At 39.6% G+C, this 22926-nt stretch overlaps 1 protein-coding gene across 10 annotated transcripts in view; it reads right to left on the bottom strand.

Annotated features, from left to right (window-relative positions):
- Positions 1 to 22926, bottom strand: part of PTPRT (protein tyrosine phosphatase receptor type T) — a 386111-nt gene that overhangs the window by 225533 nt on the left and 137652 nt on the right. For all 10 annotated transcript variants that reach the window (XM_065031857.1, XM_065031858.1, XM_065031862.1 and 7 more), the window contains exons 4-6: positions 22225 to 22306; positions 19895 to 20010; positions 17591 to 17765 (exon numbers count right to left, since the gene is read on the bottom strand). In XM_065031857.1, coding sequence (XP_064887929.1) covers positions 17591 to 17765; positions 19895 to 20010; positions 22225 to 22306 — 373 coding nt within the window. The remainder of the gene's footprint in view (positions 1 to 17590; positions 17766 to 19894; positions 20011 to 22224; positions 22307 to 22926) is intronic.

Below are 22926 nucleotides of genomic sequence, written 5' to 3'. Positions count from 1 at the left end.
GTGACATGCTTTAGCCTAAAAAGATACAACAGATAAGTTCTGTATTCTGCTATTCCTATTTAGCAGTCTTTGTAGTTTCTGGTTAATCCATGTCAATGTGCCCAATTTACAGTCAAGTGGATCCAGCCTTACTAAATGATTTGTCACACCTCTATTATACACGATCCCATTCTCTTTTTCCTACAAGGTCTTCAAAAATGGACAGGGGTTCATCCTTGAGGCCACAGGAACTGTTCTGCCCCTTCTTCCCAATTAAATTTAGAGATTCTGTGCTACCCGCACACTTCACAGCTGGGAGCAAGTAAATAATGGTTAAAGCTTATGCATTTCTCAAAGCACAGCTAGCTATATACCCATTGTATGTATAATGTCAAAAGTGTTCACCATATGAGACGCCTCCAAATACCAAACAGGAACATCTGGTACAAACCCCGAGTGTCTCCATGAAAAACTGCACATGCCCATCACAGCTACAGAACAAGGCTTTTCCTTTCTCTCCACACGTGGCATTAAGGACTGACAGGAACACTCCAGGATTTATGCTTGTAATATGCAGTTTTAAGGCCAGCTTCTTTAGCGGGTTATCTTTTCTCGTCGTTTGCCAGGTTCAGTGTCCCTTATATACGGTGCAATGGCTTAAAGGACTTGTTTTATTTCCTTTAATAAGATAAACAGATACCCAACAGATGAACCAGTGAGCAGCAGCATGTATTTGATACAGTGACAAAAGCTCCTTTTCAGTGTTTAATAGCACCACAGCAGTCAGAGCTGTGGTCATGGTAAAACTTTTTTACATAAATATTTTCAGAGACTCTGGCCTGAAGGATCAAGACCTTTAGCCTTTAAGATGTGTTGTAAAATCTGGCAGAGCGTGCAGTGAAAGGGTAGCTGTTGAAAATTACTCCGTGACAAAAATGAGAAGGAAAAAGTCTTAGAAAGGCCCCCATTTTAGACAAACTCCTACACTTAGACAACCTCCTACATTTAGAGTAGCCTCCCAAATGCATTTCCTAAGTCTGTGCATTCTAAAATATCAGCCCTATTAACTTCCCCTGTTAAAAACACACCAAAATTCAGAAAGTAAAAAGGTAACTTCTACATTGTAGAGGCATAAAATGGAAAACAAAGTTTCTAAGGAAGCTCTCAGAGTAAAGAAAATAGGATTTGTAATGAGGCAATCTAAATCTGTTCTGAAGAGCAGAGATGAAGAAAGAAGAATATTATTTCCCATGATCTGTTATTTCCTTTAAAAGCCTCCTAAGAATGAAGGTAGAGCTGCCTGCATTTGAATTTTACTCCATCTGCTCAAGAAAGCACGATACAGGAAGAAAGAAAGAAGCAGTTTAAGGAGAAAACCACTTTACAGAAAGCAGTAGTTTAAGTGAAAACTTTCAGTGAATCAAGAGTGATATATCTTGCATTGTATCGTATTCCATCAGTGAGGGTCTCACAAACTATTTCTTCACCACATCCCTGTACAGACCCCGCAATGTAGAAAACTTGCCCATGAACAGGGAAGTAGATCATTTTTACATTAAGAGCTTGGTCTTTCCATGGAATGTGAACACTTAGAACATCTTAATTTGGAGGGGTAAATTAAGCTGCAAATTGGCCGTGTGAGTTGGAATTAATTTAGAATCTTAAACTTCCCAGTTATTGGCTGAGGTTTTCCTTCCCCATAGGCAATGAGCCTCCCACACTTCTAGTGGCAGCTCAGGCAAACACTTGGGCTCTGTGCCCCAATCCCAGTTACATCGCTCCTCACTCTTCTATATTAATTAGATGGATGTAGATTTTACATTATTTGAAAAGAACTAACTCATTTTACAGCATGTGTGCTGCTCACCCTCACAGAAGCTTTCCAGCATCTCAGAAGTACCACAGCACTGGTGGGCACTCCGCCATGCACAGCGCTGTTCTGTAGATCACAGAATCATTTCGGTTGGAAAAGACCTATAAGATCAAGTCCAACCATTAACCTAATGCTGTCAAGTCCACCTCTAAACCATATCCCTGAGGATGATGCCAGAACAGATATGTGCACCTAGGAAAGGAGCAGCAGCACTTGTAAAGAGCACCAAATTTTGCAGGGAGGAGTCTAGGACTGATCCTGAACACTGAAAAAAATATACTTATCCCACAGTGGGCATTGCTACCTTCTCCTCTCCACTTTACACCTTTGCAAAGGAGGAATTGCATGATCTTGTAAATACACACTAGGACACAGAGTGGCTGGGATTAGCAAGTGTCCCCGCTCCCCATTGCCAGCTTCCCCAGATTACAAATATCTCTCTTTTTTGCAATCATTACAATGATGTTGTGTAGTAGCGGTTCCCACAGGTCAATTACGTTACAGTAGAGAAACTTGCAAATTGGATAAATTTTATATCTTATCTACCCTCCACCTCCTCTTGCGCCCAAACCCTTCTCTAATCAATCTGAGAGGAGACAGATGGAAAAAAACCCCATAATTTTCAAGTAAAAGAGTGGCTATGGGAAGGCATTCCAACTAAAAAAAGGACCCATCAAAACACTCTGCTTTCCTGTGCATCTCTTTAAAGAGCCTTGCAAATGCCAATGGAAATGATGGGGCGTCTGATGTTTTGACAGAAGCAAGAACATCATTAAGGTAAGAGCTGTCAGCAGTTATTTTATTTTCTCCCTGAAGAATCAGACCACTGTTTAGGCATTACTTTTTTACTAAATCTTTTTTCTTTTATTTCCATTCGATAACACAATCCTGAAAGATGGCACACTTTATTTGCCTGTGAACTAGATAGATTAGAGAGTAATTGTGACAGCTTGCGAATAAAAGCGCTATAACCAAGCATAATTCAAAGTCAGCAGCCAGCAGAGATGCACTAATTGCCCTGCCACTGGGATAAGAGAGGAAAACTATTCCATACCCCAGTGCTCTCCTCATTAACATACCCAGGTAAAATTACCTAACAGCAAGATGGTACCAAAGATTTCCATGTTTCACACACTTCGAGTAATAACACATATGGCTTTAATCAAAACATGGCTTTCTGTATTTATTTACAAACTCATCAGACCGCCCAGTATTAATTAAAGTGATGGGATGACCAGCGACACACAGCCAGACAGGCTGATGACATTGAACACACAACCCCAGGGACCCAAGGATGGACCCCAGCAGATAGCAAGAGGATCTTTCATCTTAGCAGATGGAAGATGAAAAATCAGAGCCAAGGTACAATCCAGCCCATGGACCAGGCTTGGGAAGGTCTACAGATGCTGCCAGCCTTCCTGTGCTCAGCAAAGTGCAGAGGATGAGCAAATCATCATGACCGTAATCCAAGCTATAAGGCTTTATTTGTTCATTAAGTGCCTCACCTACTGTAAAACCACCAGGAACTCAGGACCACCCACAAGCAAGTTCTGCACATTAAGGAGGAGGAGGAAGTTCAAGGAAGACAGCAACAGACTGTAGGAGACAACTGGTGACAAGAAATAGGTAAAGGAATGAGATCCAGGAGCCAAATGAGATGAACTGTACAGGAAACAGTGCAGAATACTTCATCCTAGGGTTTCAGAGAGGCAACAGGTGCTTCTCAGAGGAACGATGCCTGGAGATGCCCCACCAATGGAAAGTCAGCCCACAGTGGCAAACACTACCAGGAGTGGACTCCAAGCAGGAGAATTCAAGTCTAAATCTGGCAACGACAGCACCCAACAGGAACTGCAGTTCTTGACAGACACACAGAGTATTTAATGTTCACTCAGGGGAAATTCCTGGAACGTACTCAGAAACTCAGTGCCGCTTATTTAATCCACCACACAGAATAAGAACTGAAATCCTTTCCCAAAGAAGAGCTATGTGTCAGTTTGGAATAGAAGATGAGAGAGGTCAAGCAGATCTGCTGGCACAGGCTCCTCAGAGGACACAGATCAACAAAAGAAAGGGTTGAATCAGAGAGTGAAAATACAGGCTATTTCCTTATCAGGAATAATACAATAGATGTTTATGCTCTGTAGTAATTTGTTTAATGGTACTTAATCAGAAATCCTTATTTAGTTATTAAAAAGACAAGTGGCATGTGAATAAGTATTGTTAGATGGCTTGAATACTGAAGCAAAGGCATTTCTATAGAAGAACAGCAGACGTATGAGACAGTGAGTCAGATATTTATGTTCCCTATTTAAAATAAAATTAGCAAGCTTGTAGAGAAACACACTGTTTCCAGATACGTACAAATATTCATGATCATATCTGCAGTTTCCAACCAATGCAGAAGTTTTATTCATTCTAATCCGTACGCAGCTTTTGCTCCGTTCATGTAACATATAATAGTGATGACACCACCTGAGAGACTAAAAGACTTTCTAGAATCAAAGTTGTTTCACTTTCACGGTGAATAAACCAGGGAGGGGAGGGGACAGATGCAAAAAATGTGCATTATACATAGAAAATCTGTTTGGACAAATAAACTCATTCGTTGTAGGTAGCATAGCAGGTTCGCAGCTATTTCCATACTTACTTAAGTGTTAAGCAATGTGTGAGACATTGCATCTTCACATGTGTAGCTCATACTCCCAGAATCTCCTAGCCACACATTTTTTCAAAGCATGTTTCACATACACACGCTGCTGTGATGCAGGCTTTTAGGGGGGAAAAAAGCAACATCTGGTTCAGTGCAATCAAATCAACACAAAAAAAAACAAAAATTCTAAAATTTCTCATTTTTAACACACACACACACACACAAAATCTGTACGGCTTTTCAGATTTTACAAGGACATTCACAACCCAAAATTTCCTACATGAAACAGATGGCAGTGGTATTTACTGAGTTTTTTCTCCTCCAAAAATCCACAAAGATTTTCAAGAAGTCTATTTCTTTTTAACCATTTGCTGTGGTTTAACGTCAGCCAGCAACTCGGACCACGCAGCCGCTCACTCATCCCCCTTCCCCCAAGTGGGATGGGGGAGAGACTCAAAATGGGGTACAGGGAAACAAAAAACCCAACACTCCTATGGATGGTGGAAGAACATCACTGTCAACTAAGTCTGAGAAGCTCCAACCAAGTTCTCTGACATCGATCGAGCTCTCATCCCCAAACAACCCTCAGTGCACATGAACCACATATAATTAAATGAAATCCTGAGTTTTCTTACTGTCACAAGGAGTGCAGTGTCTGAACAGTGTATTCAAACAGAACATCAACCTGTGTACCTGTTAACCTAGGTTAACTTCTAAGATCACAGAGCAACACGTATAGATTCGAATAGCACACTTAATGGGACTTAAAGATACAAGTGCACATCCCTGCAAAACTTTGTTTTCCTTTTCTTCTTGGATGTGTATTTCATGCAATATTAACCATCCCCATCCTGCACAACTTTATTACTCTAATTAAGTTTGCATTTGTTAATTTTCCTGAAAATTGAACCCAGCGGGGATTTACTGAATACTTTTTTTTTTGTCTCTCAAATGATGGTTCCAAATACGAATATAATAACATCTATAATGAAAAGCAGGCTGCAGACCCTACCAGGGTATGTGACAACTCATTTAACATATAAATTGTTTTAGGTATTATTTCAGGTAAGTGATCCTAATGCACTGCCACATTTTATGCCATTAGCCTCGGGGCCCCAAGCTCAGTCATTTAGTTCGGTATCATGTTAAGTCTCCTGGGTTCAGCTTTTCACAAATGTTAACAAATTCAGACTTAGATTTGCAGGGGAGTACATGCTTGTTTTCACACATGTGATACAGTGCATAGCATGATCTGTACCTATGCTTGTACTCCCGGATAACTACATCCACTGTCCTAACTACAAAGATTTCTAAGCATACAGCTACAGCCACTTTAGAAATAATAAGAAATAATATGCACATTAAGTGATATCTAGTACAGCTATTTTGAGCACTCATTTTAGTGATCTAATGAAATGGCCTCAGAGAGCAAGTGCCTCAGTCGCTTGTACAGTTAATTGAGAAAAGCAGATGCTCTTGAAGTCCTTGAGAGGAAGATCTGGTCTGTTCAGGCTTGGGTACCCAGCTCAGGCAGACTGGATGCCATTTATTGTCAACTAACAACCAAATTTCTGAGATTTACAAACACTACCAGAATTACCACCTTGGAGTTTGTCTCCTGTCTCCATCTATTTACAGAGGTCGAGCAAATACCCAATTTGATTCACATGTAGAATGACATTTTTCTTTCAAGGAGCCTTGAAGCACAGGAGGTTCTTGGTGTGCGGCACATCTACTACTGCGACGTTGAAGCAATTTTTGAGTAATATCTGTAATAAGACTTAATGCTCAGGCCAGACAACATTAAGTATTGAAAACAAAGTTAAAAACAAACAAACAAACCTCTCTACATCTCTAATTATTACCTGCCTTTTTCGAATAACCACTAGGTGGTACCGGAGGAGAAAACAGCAGAAAAGCAAAGCATTCTGTTCCTTTACATGCATATCTCTCCACCAGCCAATCTGTATATCACATAGTCCATATTTGGCAGCTATAGATGACTTTTTCCCTAAAAGAAACTTCTAAGATGAGCAAATCATGATGGAATATGCAATGGTCAATGGGACAAGAAGCACACATGGAAGTAACCAACAGTTGCATTGGAAGTTAAATATAAAGCAATAGGTATCAATAGTGCAGTCCCTATACAAGGAGCTGCACCCCTGTAACTGTAAATAAACCTCTGCTGGTTTGGAGTAACCCTAGAAACTCAAATGTCTTACTGGCCAATCATTAGTTATTTTCTCCATTCACTTCTACCAGAATTACCTACTGGTATTTTTCTTTGTTCAAATTGGAAACAGAATAAATATATGTTGCAGAAACCAGAGCGCCATTTGTCTGATATTACTGAAAAAATTTTGATTGATGGAAGGAAAATTATCACCTCATCCGCAGCAAAACATTTTGATGTGGACGGACACGTCGATGAGTGGATAAAAATATGGCCTGTCACATGAATTGCTGCTCCACAGAGCAGCGAATGAGAAAGAGAAGCAACGGGTGTGGATAAAGATGTAAGAACTGACACAAAGATGTACAACGTGGTTTTTTACCTAGGACAGAAACCTCCCCTTTTTATTTTTTCAAGCACATAGTGCAGCATATACCAGTGAATGCAATCAATGCTGAAGGTTGCTAATTTAGTGTACACAAGCCACTTGAAATAATTTTCATCTGGAATATCTCATCAACTGCACAGGATTAAACTCTCACGTGATCTTCAGATCATACTCCGAGTAGAAGAATTTGCTCTTCTGTAGTTCCTGCAGTGTCACTGTGGAAGCCCTTTCCCAGGTAAGTAGCTACTCCATTGCTGATGGACTTGCCCCTACACTATTTTTTCCTGCTGACATCTCAGAGGAATCCCATCCATCACTGCCGTTCATCACTGCTGCAGCGCTTTTCCAGTGGAGATACAATCCTCTGCCAAAATTCGGGAGCATCCCCCACCCCAAAAAGCCCAGATGTTATGTGCAGGTTCCCACAGAAAGTTCAGCTGACACTGAATAAAGATGATATTGAAGTTGCTTAGACCAGGGGCGTCAAACTCATGTAATTTCAGGACTGTACAAATGTAGGAGTAGTTACATGTATACAGTCCTAAAATTAATTCAGCCTTTTGAAGGCAACCACAAGGCTGACGTGGCCACCAGTGAAACTGAGCTTGACACTCCTGGCTTAGACTTTAGCAAGTTAAGCAAATCACACAAGTACATCATATAAAAATATCCTGGAGAGGTTTGCATTCCTTTAGAGGTCACAGACACTCCACGTTGTGCATATGCCAATTCATATGCTATTTCCACAGAAAATTCAAGCCATTCACTAGACAAGCCAGGTTGGATACTAAGCACTAAGTTGTATTTTTCAAGTAAATACATCTGTTCAGTTCTGTCCCCACCCCAGTTTCACTCCATTTGACGGTCCCCTGGGTATAACAGCTGGGGAGGTTCTACCTCAACTAACAGCGAATGGCATTGTAAGCCACAGAAAAAAGCCTCACATCTGAGGTCAGGTTGTAGATCTACGTACCTGAAATTTTCAAGTTGAACATGAAGGGGGGGGAGAAGCTTAGATTGCCAACCTACTGAGATACGAGCAGCAAAAATAAAACTTAATTGATAAAAACAGAACCTTTGCTAAGCACCAGTGAGTTTTAGATATAAAAAGAAATCTGGCTATTAAGTGTCCAATTGAGCAAGCAGCATCTTAAGTGTTCATGTAAACCCAAAGTTTTCCAGGACTAAATGGATGTAATACGCAGACACACCAGAAGTATCTGTTAATCTTTTAAGTCATATGAAAACTAGATTAATCTTTCTTCACCACTCAATACTTACGCTTTTATTTCAGGTCTTTATGATACATGAAGTTTCAGAATACCCTACAGATCACAATCTTCCTTCCATCTTCCGCCTCTCCTGGGCTGTATATCTGCTTATTTTCAGTTTAAAGCCCAGCCTTGAAACACATTTCTTGATTTAGGTTGTTCCCTATGAGAGACTCCAAAGTAATACACTGTAAGATCAATTCTTTCTCTTTTCTCACAAAATGCATTCTGAGGCAGTAATAAATGCTAGAAATTCCAATATGCTGCATGGTGTGCTGTTCACTATGATAGTCGTAATGATGGGTGATAGGTCTCAGTATTTACACAAAAAGCTTTCCAGAGCCTCTGAGAAATTGGGGACAATTGAAACTACCACACAATACTCCTGCAAAATAATGAAAAGGGTGGGAGAGCCAGAAACCAAGATCTGAGTCTCAGTTATTCTAGAAGTACATGCATTTCATTTTCCATTATGCCAAACCACCAGTTCTCTTGGTTGCTGATAACAGGCCAGTTGCCAATGCTCACAAAATACTTTGTGCTTTATTCCTATTATTTAAAGCACATAAATACAGAGGGAAACACAGGGAAATATTAAAAACTTTTGCTAAAATCTAACTAAAAATCTGGAAAATTTATCTTAGATGAGGTACTGAGAAACAAAGACAGCAGTGATGAGGCTCACAGCTACCAGGGCAAGAAGGCCAAAATGTCATGCAATTTACCATTTTACTCACATTTTTGCTAGCCAGTTCAACGTTGATAAAACAGCACATGATTGCCAAGGTGCTCCAGCACTGATCCAAAGGGCAGGGACAGTGAGTGTGCGAGAGCCCCCAAATTCCCTCAAAATATCCAAAACATAACATGTCAGGGAACACATACTGATTCTATGGGACAGGGTCACCCTTCATGGTACACAGGCAGTGTTAGAAAACTGGTGCAAGTGCACACACAAAATACTTGCATGTCTCCATTAGGAAAGCTTTTCTGTGACACAAGCTCAAGATGTTTCTTTTCTTCTTTTTGCGACAGACACCAAAAAGCTGTCTGATTAAAAAAAAGAATGTTAAGTTTACCACACCTGAACTGAAAACCTACAACATCCATTGAGTCTCCATTAGCCATTCCTTGGGGTATCCAGTACGCTTTCCTATTAATCCATTTATTACTTGTTACTGTATTGAGTCCAGAGGTTCATCACGTAGACAATGACCACCCCCTGACACATGAAACCAACTGAAACGTTCTGTGTGAAAAAGTGCTTTTTCTTAAGCATGTTTAGAGTTCCTTCCTTTGTTTACTGCTGAAGAGGCTTATGTTAGAATCAGGGGAAAAAATATTAATAAAAATGAAAATCCGTGCTTAAAAGTTCCCCATTCCATAGCAAGAAAAAGAACGAACATGGTAAGCAACAGTACTCATTGTGGAAACAAAAAAGAATGTTTCACAAACATGTGAAAGTCCAGTTTGAGATCATTTTCCCAGAACCCACAGCAGCACTTAACAGAACGAGGGACCTTGCAAAGATACTTAAGACACTTATGTGAGTGAACCAAACAAAACCAAGGTCACGGTCAACAGAAGTTCCTCCACAATAACAAAACATTCAATACTTCAAGATTTATTGTATTTAGCAGAAAGACTTAAGATCTGACTGTTAGATGCAAAAGCTGCAAACATTTGACTGGAATAAGGTATAGATGCTAAGCCACGAAGATAATTAAGTATTTAAAGAGCTTACCTAAGGCTGTTGAGATTTTCTATAATTTAAAAACTTTTAATCATGTCCAATCTCTTTTGAAAACTATGGTGTATTATTCATATGGTATTGCACATGATGCAAGAATGACTTGTAAATTCTATGGCTTGCATATTGAAAAAGGTCAAATTAGATTAAACATTTCTTTTTCTTTCTGTCTTTACATTTCTAAGTGAGGTGAGATACATGAAAAACAATAAAACTTTCTTATGAGTATACGACTGCTACACACACGGCTGAGATACACAAAAAATTCACATCCTCTACTTGGGAAGTAATTCTTGGAAAATAGTCTAATTCCTACTGAAACTATCACAGCTTTAATAAAGAGTATTAAAATTTTCTTTCTGCTTAGGAAATGCCAATAATCCTACTACAAAGACTCTAACAGTACTGTGAGTTTAAGATGATGATGGAAAAAGGAATTATGTTGAATTTGAGGATTATTCTATAACAGAATGAGTCTCCTCAGTCTCCTTCACTAAACGCAGTGTTAAGTAACGCTAAATTATATCGAATTGGCAGAGCTTTGGAGAGGACCATGCAGATGGTGAAAAGGTTATATCTTGGAGACAAAGAATGCATTTTTTCCTAATTACTGTCAGCCTGCAATTCAAGTCTAGATAGCAGAGTCAAGCCTTGTCCGCCTTCAACACGTGTCACCTGAGCCATCCTGCCCTTCTGAAGCAGCAGAAAATAAACAGAGCAATTAATTGCCAAAAGCCATTTACAAAATCAAGACTCGCACTCTCAGAGCTTTGAATACATAATTTCTTATAATATTTGCATCAAGTGAACACCCCCAATTTTACATCCTAAAAAAAGAAATTACCAAGAAAGTGTTACACTTAGGACTTCACATAGTTAGATTTGTAGTAATGTACATAAAATGCTTGTCCACTACAAAATTTCAGTACTCAAGAGCATATGGGTTTGTGACTACAACAGTAATCGTAACACTTTCCACAACTGAAGCGATTGCCGCCTGCTCTGAATGGCCTGACCAACAGGCAACAAAACCACGGACCAAACAATGTACCAAAATTGTTCAGCATCCCTAAAGTACCATAATGCCAAGGCAAACAAAAGTAAATTATTTGCAGGACTCACCAAGTAGATCTAAGGTATGTCACAGAGGTAAGGCTAAGTAGAAGGGAGACGGTAGAAAACAACATAAGAACAAGCACAGAAGTGCTTATATTTAGGGTTTCAATCTCAAAATAACACAAAATACTGTCAAATCACTATCTAGTGAGCATTCTGGGACAGAAAACTCAATAACACCCTACTGCTGATTAAAAGGCAATATGATATGGTCAGCAGTGTTCACAAAGGTCAGTCAGAAACTCATAAGCAGCAGCATCAACAAAAGAAGCATCTGCTGTAATTTGAAGGAAAGAGGAAATTAAGGAAATAAGCAATCCAAACCTCTTCCATTTTAATTTGTGTCTGTGTCCTGCTGAGGGAACAAACAGTTTGTGAGCTGTAGTCTGTCGTGTAATTCAGTCCTAGCTGCAGACTAATAAAAAGGACAGTAAAACATATGCAAATACTTATTTATAGGATGCAAAGAGAGATAGTCTAAGTCTTGCCACTATTTGCATCTTCCTCACATACAAACAAGCACTGATGGAAAGTTTTCTGCTGACAAAGAAAGGTAAGAGATGCAGAGAGAGAGGAAAAAGGAAAAAAGGAAAGAGTACTGGAATAACTTCTTCGGAGAGGAGTTTTTACATATTTGTGCAGCATAACAGAGCACGACGCTGCACTTGAAATTATGGATAATAAGAGGAAAGTTAGAAAAATCAGCAACACTAGGAGAGGTCTATGAACAAGCCAAATTAGAGTTTTATAAGGTCCACCTTGTAGGTGTAGATGTTCAGCAGGCAGTACGGACTGCAGAGAGCTGGGAAATATCACATTACATTATTTTTTTCCTTCTCAAATTCATAGGCTAATGATTAAAATAGTGGTGGCACCTGCTGTAATCATCACCCTATTTAACTGCTGCTCAGCAGGTTCCTGCTCTTAGATCTAAACCATTTCTTTAAAAGTCACAGCAGGACAGGAGTATCAGTGAGAATGTGATCTGAACCAGAGCCCCAGCTCCAGTAAAAGAGGAGAACCAGTAGCAGTGTTTAACATGACGGAAGATTAACACATCAGATCAAAGCTCAAAAACAACACAACAGATTTTAGGGTGGTGATTCTATTAGAAGTGTATTTCATGACCTTACATCTAGAATGGATGCTGGGAAATTATTTGCTTAGAAAAATGAAGCATTCTTCAATTGGGTAGAGATGGAGAAGAACGACAGCAAAATCTCAATTCAAAACTGCAATTTTGGCTATTTTCTTGCCTCAGATGATCTCACAGTTGAGTGGGGAACTAACTTCCAAGTGATCATTTGTTCCTGATCACAGAAACATGCTCTTTAATCTCTTCGTTCAGATAGGGCAAACGCAAACAGAACCAACACCCAGCTTCTCCCTGGAGTTGGGTTATACCGGCTTTGAAAGCAAAGCAGTTCAGCTCCAGTATTCAGAGGTAAATGCTCTGCAAACTTGAAAAATCACCTGAATACCTACCACAAGCTTACAGAACAGCCCCCATCTAGCACTGCTAACAGACTTTTGCCACCTTGCTTTGATACTAAAAAGATCCTGAAGTTGCCACAACGCTGACACCCTCAGCTCTGAACTCAAGCACTCCGTGTTTACAAAGCTCCATCATTCTTTCCTCTGACACTTGTAACCATCTTTACCTCAGGATCAGAGCTCCAGCTTGTGAATGCCAACCCCCAAACCCAGCAGAGCAGCTGAACAAGTGCCCATATAGTAAATCAGTCACAGCAGATGCTCAAAAGTGAAATAAAAAGGAGGCAGAAGGGTGTGTATAACAGAGAGACCTGGAAGTCTCTAAGAAAGCCACGTACACACTTGAAGAGCAGTTATTTAAGAAAGGGTTAGACCTCGACACAATCAAAGGTGGTTCAAGACGTACAAAGGGACAAAAAGCTAAGAAAAATAAACCAAGGTAAAGCGGTCTTCAGCACAGATCACCAGGAAGCAACATATTGCTTTTAGCTGGTCTATCTCTTGCTTTGGAGGGTGTTTTTTTTTTTTTAAAAATGAATATAATAGCTGGGCACACATTTGACACAACCCAAGAAACCAAACTATGCACTACGGGGATTCACAGTAGACAGCCAACAAAGAGTAAAGTTTAAATCAAGGCAAAGGTGGCTGGGGAGTTTACTGGCACCTTGCTCAGGACAGAAATTGCCCCTTCCACAAATCATTTTGAACGTCTTAGTTCAGTCCTCCCACAACACATACGAGACCTCTGCAGAAAGCCTACGAGCTGCAGTCAGCTACTGCATTTCTGGAAGAGCTCAGTCACCACACTCTTTTACGCTGTCTAGCACTGCCAAATTTTTTAAAGTTCCAATAATCACATGGGTCTGAAGCATTTGCATCTGCACAGTCTGCTCCTTTCATTGGAAATTAACCTCTTTCCCTTCTACAGATGGGTCCTATAGGTCTCACCATATTGTAAATATACTCTTTGTTTTGCAAGCTTATTTTTAAAGGCTCTCATATTCATCATTATCCTTTCATACTAAGGAACCTGATACATCCTTGCTTGCATTTCATATTAAGTAAAGCACTACTTGCTAGGTTGGTTTTTATTGCTGCGATAGAAGTAATATTTTGATGTGAAAAGGATAGCTTTCTTGCTGAGATAACAGCTCATACCCAACAATTATATCTTGCAATTGTCCAAGTATGCCTTAATCATACCAGACTCTTCACCAACATCAACGTATGGTGACAGTCCCTCCACCCCTTCAAGGGACTTCTCTTGAATTAAAAATATTTAATGGGATGGTAACCACATGGTAGGTAAATTAAGAACAGCTTTAAACCCTGTTCTCCAGGAGAAGCCCATTAATAACTTCCCTACAATTAAACAGGCAGAAGAAAGATGAGCAAAAGACCTAACAACATTTGGAACTCAATAGAGAACTGCTGGAGACAGTCCAGCGCAGCCACCAAGATGCTGGAGGGAGTGGAGCATCTCCCGTGTGAGGAAAGGCTGAGGGAGCTGGGGCTCTGGAGCTGGACAAGAGGAGACTGAGGGGGGACTCATTCCTGGGATCAATATGGAAAGGGGGAGTGTCAGGAGGATGGAGCCAGGCTCTTCTCGGTGACAACCAGTGACAGGACAAGGGGCAATGGGTGCAAACTGGAACACAGGAGGTTCCATTTAAATATGAGAAGAAACTTGTTCCTGGTGAGGGTGGCAGAGCCTGGCCCAGGCTGCCCAGGGAGGTTGTGGAGTCTCCTTCTGTGCAGACATTCCAACCCGCCTGGACACCTTCCTGTGTAACCTCATCTGGGTGTTCCTGCTCCATGGGGGGATTGCACTGGATGAGCTTTCCAGGTCCCTTCCAACCCCTGACATTCTGGGATTCTGTGAAATATCACAAGAATGACTGAGAGCCGCTCAGTTAAGAGACAGGCTGTTTTTCTTCCATGTTGACTAACGGAATACTTTGAAAAATCAACTAAGACAAGACTGAAGAGAACTAGAACAACCCCTGCGAGTCTGCAGGGCAGCTTTGTTGAGTATTCCTGCCTTGGCAGTAGCAGAACAGACCCTAAGAAAATGCCAAAAGCCTTAAAAGAATTTGCATCAGGTAGCAACAAAACAATTTTGAGGGACTTCCTGGGGAGTGAAGATCTCAGAAAAATTGGCTCATGAAAAACAGGTTATAGATGCTGTAATATTCCCTCTTTATCAGCTCTCCACAGATTCACACCATGTATTGACTAATTAATTTAAGCATCTAGAATATCTGAAAGGGATCAGGGGAAAAAAAAGAAATCACAAACCAGCCTCCATACACACACACAGAGTTTAAAGTGTTATTCACAACCTTACATTATGTGACAACTATCCTGGAAGGACACTATCATTAATACGCACCTTAAATGATAAGATTCCAGCCAATTTCCATAGTAGTTTAAACAATCTTTACAAAAACAAACCCTACATTTAGTTCAGAACATGAATAACTGCCACACAGTTTTTACATAAAGGAAAATTACAGACAAGCAGCATTCCATTTGTATGCAATCAGTATAGCAAGCCGTAGAATCTCTGGGTTTTTTGAAAACCACCCTGTACAAAATTGTATTAAATTACTATATGTGCGACAGTGAGAGATAAGAAATAGAGAAGAGCTATTTCCACTGGAGCACCAAAGGATGGCAAGGTGTACAGATGGAAATGATAGGTTTCTGTGGCTTGACTATTATGATTCTAGAGTGCAAAGAGAAGAATAAATGTATTGGCATTTATTTATACAAGCCCCGCAACAGTCAGAAGACAGAAAGGTATTAGCATAGATGGCAAACAGCTCTACACAAAAGCATTTTCACAGTACTATGAAGGTATCTCCTGCCACTAAATAGACTGTAATAATCTGGAACTAATAAAGTTATGATCTTTTGTATAAGATTTCCACTAATTACTGTAATAATATACTGTTCTTAGTCAAGATGTCCATATAGACAAGGTGCGATTTGGGGACGGGGGGTAAAGCAGAAGGTGGTGCATATTTTATTTCATCGAGAATTTCACTTGCTGAAATAGGTATCTATTTTTCTAATTTAGAATGTAGAAGATGTACGTGTATTTCAAAGCAAAATCTCTTTCTCTACCTACCAATTATTACCATTTGTCACTGAAAAATGTAAATTACTCTTTCCTTTCTCAATACTAGAATAAAACATCTTAGAACTTTACATTAAAAAGATACCTAGATGCCCTTTTAAACCTTAATCTTTGTCAAATCCCCTATGATTTTATGTTCAACTGATCAAGAGAAAGCATGTGAGAAGTAAAGTATTAGTGTGGATTTAGTGGGTTTAGAGGCAGGACTATTAATTGAGCAAAGCTTCAATTACAGATTTAATGTATACCCAAGTACATTATTGCAATTCAATAAACATCTCTTCAGAATTAAACAATTCCAATTTGCTTTCATTTCAGCCTGTGTGCACGCATTACAAATTTGTATTATCCACACTAAAACGAGCCAGCCTGGTTGGACGGTCTCATTCACGCGATCCTGGTATATCATAGTGATGCACCAAACTGACCTCCAATGAACCCCTTAACCTCACCTGCTTATAAACAGGAGCAAGGAGCAGAGGGGTGGACCTCCCCATAAAAATATTGCTCTTCTAAAATTTCTTCTAGCTAGGTATTCACCCAAGCAACCCAGTAATGAATCGATCAGCATCTCTCCTGGTCGACCTCCAACCATTCATGTTCATAACTTGTTCTTCTATTTCTTCCCTCCTTGTATTGTTGAACATGAAAGCATCAGACACCTACTCAACCTTGCATATTCTGATATGTGGTTGCTCTGGAAGATTGCCTTCCCCCTGTTTAGCTACAATACCATATTAGACATGCTACTCCTGGCAACTCAGTTCCATTCTAATCATTCTAATTCTAATTCCTCTGGATTTGAATGAGATGAGTGGAAATTAAAACCACCTGGCATCTAACAGGAACAGTCTCTTCACTATCTGTGTAGTCCGAATATTTGCACCACGTAACACTCTATATTTAAGACATTGTAAAGGCATCGGTATACTGATCATCAAATAACAGAGCAAGTTGGCACGAAGTACAACAGTGAACTCATTTCTACAGCAACCCTCCATTTTCACAGAAAAATTAAACATTTAAATCAGCAAAATCATACTCAGCCAGCAGATCCATAACTCCTCCCATTTGATGTCACCCCCACCCCAAACACAGAATGTTTTGGGAGCAGCTTAGTCACCTTCTCTCCATGTAAGATGCAGTGAGCATCCCTGTGGTGCAGCTCAGGGAAATTTAAAAACCACCACACACCAGCATAGCAAATAGCACTTTACTGCATGTCTCACGGAGGAGAGATTAAGACATCTTGCATGTGTCAGGCACAGTATCAGCCCTGAATCACAGTAAATAACAGAGCTAAAACCCCAGCATCTTTCAAGAACTACTCATGTTTCTACTGTGTACTTCAGGATGTGAGCAGAATCAATCCCGTCATTTACTCAGCAACCTCGAGCAGACTCATGCGACGCTCCAACACAACATCATTGATGCCTGATAAAATACTGGAAAGGAAGGCAGAATAAGCTGACTGACAATGTTCAGCTGACTACATTAAAAGTATCCATAGCTACCATACATTACTACAAAAGCTTATGGAGAGGGCTGTACGCACACAAAGTTTCAATTCAAATATTTGTTTAAAGAAAATGATTGAAATTTATGTCAGTTCCACCCTTTTTTCCCTACTTGAATTTAATATGAAGGAAAGAAGAAGGTGCAACAGGATCCAAATTTTTATATGTAGATGCCATCTGGGAGGAAATACTCATCTTGCATAAATCTGCTGCTTTAGTGTTACCCACCTTTCACTATTAATTCTGCATAATTTGAAACTCCAGATCCGCCGTCTGAACGGATGACACATCGGTACTTGCTGATGCTGCGTTGAGACGTGTCGGCTACACTGACAGTAGCAGAAAAACGTCGGTGGTTGACCACTCGAGTGACCATTAACGCTGTGTCCCTTCCATTCCACTGCTGTAAAGGCAGACAAAAATAAGTTATGAAGACACACAGATTATGTATCCATATATAATTCATTCTTTGTTATGCTGCTTAACACCGTTCAGACCTTCACATTCACATCACCAAGCACAATTTTTTGAGAAATACTGCTAGCCAAATCCCTGAAAAACTTACAGGGTCATATGAACTAGGGCTTTAATATTCTTACATATATATTTAAGTTTTCACATCTATTTAATTTTTGAAACGTATTTGGGCATTTTAAGTTTTATATGTATTGAAGAGGCTGGAGAGTGACAGCTCAGACTGTGCACTTGTACACAGTTTATTTAGAGGCCTGGCTAGGATATGAAAGTACTACAAACGAATGGAATTTGTAAACCTGCGAAAATGCTACTAATTAACAGATTTTATAAACTTCGCATTTTCAGATGTAAAGCTTTGATTCTGAACCAATTTAAGTAAATTGGTTGGATGAACAGACATCCTTATACGTCCAACCTTCCCCAATAAACCTCTCTGCCAATGCCAGACTACATTTTCCTAACTGAGAAAGTGGCAGATGAAGAATTAGCTAGAAATAGAAGTTCTCCACATTGTAAACACCCGAACTTGCTCAGTTGGTCCCGTTTATCAGGAGTTTCTAAGAAAAACAAGCTGCTGTTTTGCAGGTTTCCAGTAATCAGTTTTTGGGGGTCTTTCCAAGGCTATTTTCATTAAATGTTTCAATTTTAGAGAATGGAAAACAGGTTTCCACTAGCAACAATAACGATTTCCTTCCAAACCCCTGCTTCTCGCAGGAAAAGGTTCATCCTGCTTCAGGTCAGAAGTGTTTTTACACACATCTAGACATAACTGTAGAAAGTTTTCACTGAAATAACTCAATAAAAGATAAAGAATAAGCCAAAACATATATCTCAGTCGATGCTGAAAGTACACCGTAAGTTAATAAATTTCAGATAAAAATGTAATTTTTAGGAGAACAGCTGTGATGAGAGTGACTGTCAAGTCATTTCCACATGATGCTGACTACATTTCTCACCAAACTCAAGCCGTTTTCCCAGTGCTAATTTTGATTTTTATGACAAGACAAATTGATTCTTCCCTAGTATTTACACAAGATTTGAGACTCATTTTTAAAATTCCTTAAAATGCCTGACGTCAATTAAAATGTTTAAGAAAAATCTGTTAGTTGACTACAAATGCCACAGCAACTATGAGCAAGGCCGTTCTTGTCTGCCTCAGATGTTACAAATATGGGGCGGTCAGGCCATCACGTCTCATTAATCCAAAACAGGATTAAAAACTGTTGACTGGTTCAAGTGTTCTGAAAGTTTATGTTGGCTTATGTACATGCACAGTACTTAAAACATAATCCCCTGGACTTGTTTGGGATGTCAGGTGTTTAATGGCACAGAAGTTTAGGAGAAGCAAAGAGTTCATCTATTTAAAGGCTTCTAGAAGAGCTCTGTGTACAGTGCATGGTCATGTTGGTACTGCACGTATCTGAGTACTTCAAGGGGCACAAGAAATCATTTTGTCCTTCACTGGGAAACGCACGCTTCACATCTTCAGTTTGATGTATTTTCCATTTCTAACTCTAGAACAGAAAACGAGTTCTGAAGGTTGTTCCTATATCCACCTGAGTACTATGACCCAGTCTTTGAGAAGGGTGAAAATATAGACATTAAGAGAGGGAACGTTTTGGTCTTTTAGTGAGTGATGAAAAGCAATGATCTGCTGTTAGTGCAGCCAAGGAAAACTGGGAAGAAGAAAAACAGTGGGTGGAAACTGTTTTTGCCAGTTTTCACCACACAGGTAGTGATCTCAGACCTTAGAGCATATTTCTTCTTAATATTGGTACTGGGCCAAGGGCAGTTTTGAAGAGTGGAAGACAACTGAATAATGCAAAAGTGAAGAACTATTCCACTTGTTCTGTCTCTTCTGCTCTATGACTAAGCACTTATGGGTGTGGAAGTATTTGTTTAAAATGAAAATTTTGCCATCGTTGGCCATTTTTTCCATCTTCTCTATCATGACTTTGTACTTTGTCACCTTAAACTCTCACCTAGAAGCAACCGAAGGCAGTTCTCAAAGGATTGTGTTAAGGGGATGTGCAGGGGAAAGGCACATTACTTTACCTGGAGCCAGAGTTTGTCATGCTGTGACCACTTTCCCCCAGCGATACACTGGAACGTCGCGTTCTGTCCCACGTTAACCTCCACATTCTGAAGCCGTAGGAAATGAGGTGCTTTTCCTAACAAAAGATGCAAAGTATGGCAAGGGTAGAGCAAGGTAGTAATTGACTGTGTTACACCGACACAGATATAAACCCGCCGCAAAGCACTAGGGCTTACTCTTGACAAAGTAATTCTGCAAAATAAAACGATTCTTCAGTATTTAACTGGCCTAAGGGACCACACAGAGATCTGAAAACACAGACTTGGATCAAATCACGACACGAGCTCATGGTCATCAGCACAATTTCTTACTGCTTGCTATGAAGAATGACTGAGTAATTTCTTTTCTTCAGAAAATTGTTTCTAAAGAGGTCAAAAAAATCAAACGCTTGTCAAGCCTGACTGACCAAAAACAACTTCTCACAAGGGCCTTTTTTTCCTTTTTATTTTGACTATCAAATACATTCTGGACCTGTAGAATCGTAATGTGTCATTCATATAAAATCAGTTACTGAATGAAATATCCAAATCACTGACCGCATTATATTAGTTTAAGATCACCGGCATCAGTGTTTTGCTGATACTAAATTCAGTATTTATTAAACATTAAACTGCTGATGTAGAAACAGAGGCATCATGTTTGTCCACAACAGAACTAGATCAGAGGATTATCTTTTTTACTAAATACCAGACTCGGTTACCTCGCTAAGTTAACTCACAAGAAAATAAATATTACAGTAGTGAATCTGACACTTCTAAATGAGCTTCATTCTTCCTGGCCTGCAGAAGGATGTTTGTGAACCAGTTGAGAACTTTTAGTAGGACACATGGAACAGGTTTACGAGATTCTAAAGGTCAGAGCTTTTCAACTTCATCTTTACATTTTCTAGTATGATTAGACACTGATGAAACACATTATTTCAGAGGACATACCAACCCATCTTTCTCTATTAGAACCAAATAACTTCAAAAGGATGTGGGCATCCGTGTGTGCATGAAGTGTGATATTTGGGTATTTGTCTGCTACGGAGAGAGAAGCAGAGAACACACCCCTATACATGTCAAATGTTTTTATCCAGCTTCTGTATCCCATTCCCCACACGCTCGGTTTGCTGACAGCTGCCCCATAGTTTGTTCAGTGGCCTCTTTCCCAGTAAAGGGATCAGTCATCACCCAACACGCTGTGGAACATACACAGATCATTTGGGGCATTTGTTTGGATGCTGCCAGTTATCAGGAACATCTGGTTCATACAGATTGTAAGTATTTCTTAATGAAGTAAATGCACCCAAAGGCCTGAGCAATGAGCACATGGTAAATACAAATATAATTTAGTTAAACTGCAATTAACCAGACTGCAGTTATCAGAAATGTCCTGTTAAACTTGAGCAGAACCATGTCTGTCACATTGAATGGCAGCTGTTCTTTCAAATTGTTCTTGCCAGAAAACCAGTTGATTTCCCTCCATCAATATGATCCATGATATTTTTTGTGAGCAGCTGTCACTACAACTTACTAAAACTATGAACTAGTGAGAGGGGCTGCTACAGGTTGTTTAAAAACAATATAGAAGAAAAATACCTTTAGAAGAAACTGTATACTACATCCACTATATAGACACACAAAGTCCTCCAGCCACACTGCAGATGCACAGAGAAACCAACCACATTCACACTCAAAAGACTGAGGGTCAAGGTTTCTTTAAATAGGGGAAAGAACCCAAACAAACCAAAAGCCGACTATGCCTATTATTACGGCTGTGATAGAAGAAAAGCAGCACTAGTGTTTTTGAACAGCATAATAAACCTGCATTAGTTTCTACTCCTGTGCAATTATATTGTCTGAATGAGATTTATTTTTAATATCTTTATGGGAGTGCTGAGTTGAGAGCTCGACCTTTGAGATATGTCCTTTACCAAGGAAATACGGAAACAATTTGTTTGTTTCTTCTTAAATTAACCACATAGGATATTATCAGAAGCTTTTTACATTGTTTTCTACAGCAATATGATTAAGAAAGTATAAAACTATGAGTTTTGCATTTTCCTAACATGAGAGGAAGGGAGACTCCCTCAGATGCCCTGGCACCAGCTACAGACTGAGAGCAGTTTCTCCTCTTGCACAGTGTGCAAATTTATGCAATTATGCAAGGCTGATTGTCGTTAGGTGTCTCAAAGAGATACAAGATGACACTTCAGTGCTGACCAAACTGGGTAAATCACTCCTTTAGACTGTAAAGCCTGGACTATAACATACTGATACAGCTAGAAAAAAAACCCAAAAGTACTCACTGCATGGATGGGCGAGAACTCTGACTTCATCCACCGCGATGTACCCCGGGTGGCCTTTCAAAGAGACGGATTCAAATATCACCTGAAATACAAAATAAGAAAGACTTTTCTTAAAAACAATGGCTACACCAGTCACTTTGCCAGTCCCCATATTCTGCTCTTATTCCAATATCCGAGTCATTTTGTCATTAATAATGAAGTGATATGAAGGCAATTCAGCACCCACATGAGTATCAAAGACAAAATCCGTTTGACAAGGAAAACAAAATATTAGAGCGTATTCAAGATTAGAGACAACTATGCACATCTTTCATTTGGAAGAGCCAATATACCCTGTGTACACACACACCTATATTCACTTTAAGTACATTATTGTATTTTCTCCATATCTTGCAGTATCTCAGCCCTATCAAAGAGAGAGGCACAGAGGCACCCAGGATTTCATGAAAACAAGGAACTAGGACCCAAACATGAGAAGAAAAAGGCAGGAATAAATGCTTATGGGGGTTAGTTGTGCAAATCCCACACTCAATCTCTCACACGTCCTTTTAACTTCGGTCAGAAATGTGGTGTAATGGTTGAGACACGGGCATTAACATTTAAGGAACTTCTCAGAAATTAATATCAGTGAAAAAATAGGAAGCTTTACTCTTAAGAAACATTCTTAAATGCTCCTGAGACCTGCAAATACTAAGCCATTTC

The sequence above is a fragment of the Columba livia genome, chromosome 16, assembly GCF_036013475.1.
Source record: "Columba livia isolate bColLiv1 breed racing homer chromosome 16, bColLiv1.pat.W.v2, whole genome shotgun sequence".
Taxonomy (NCBI): domain Eukaryota; kingdom Metazoa; phylum Chordata; class Aves; order Columbiformes; family Columbidae; genus Columba; species Columba livia.
This window is presented reverse-complemented; position numbering and strand designations above follow the sequence as displayed.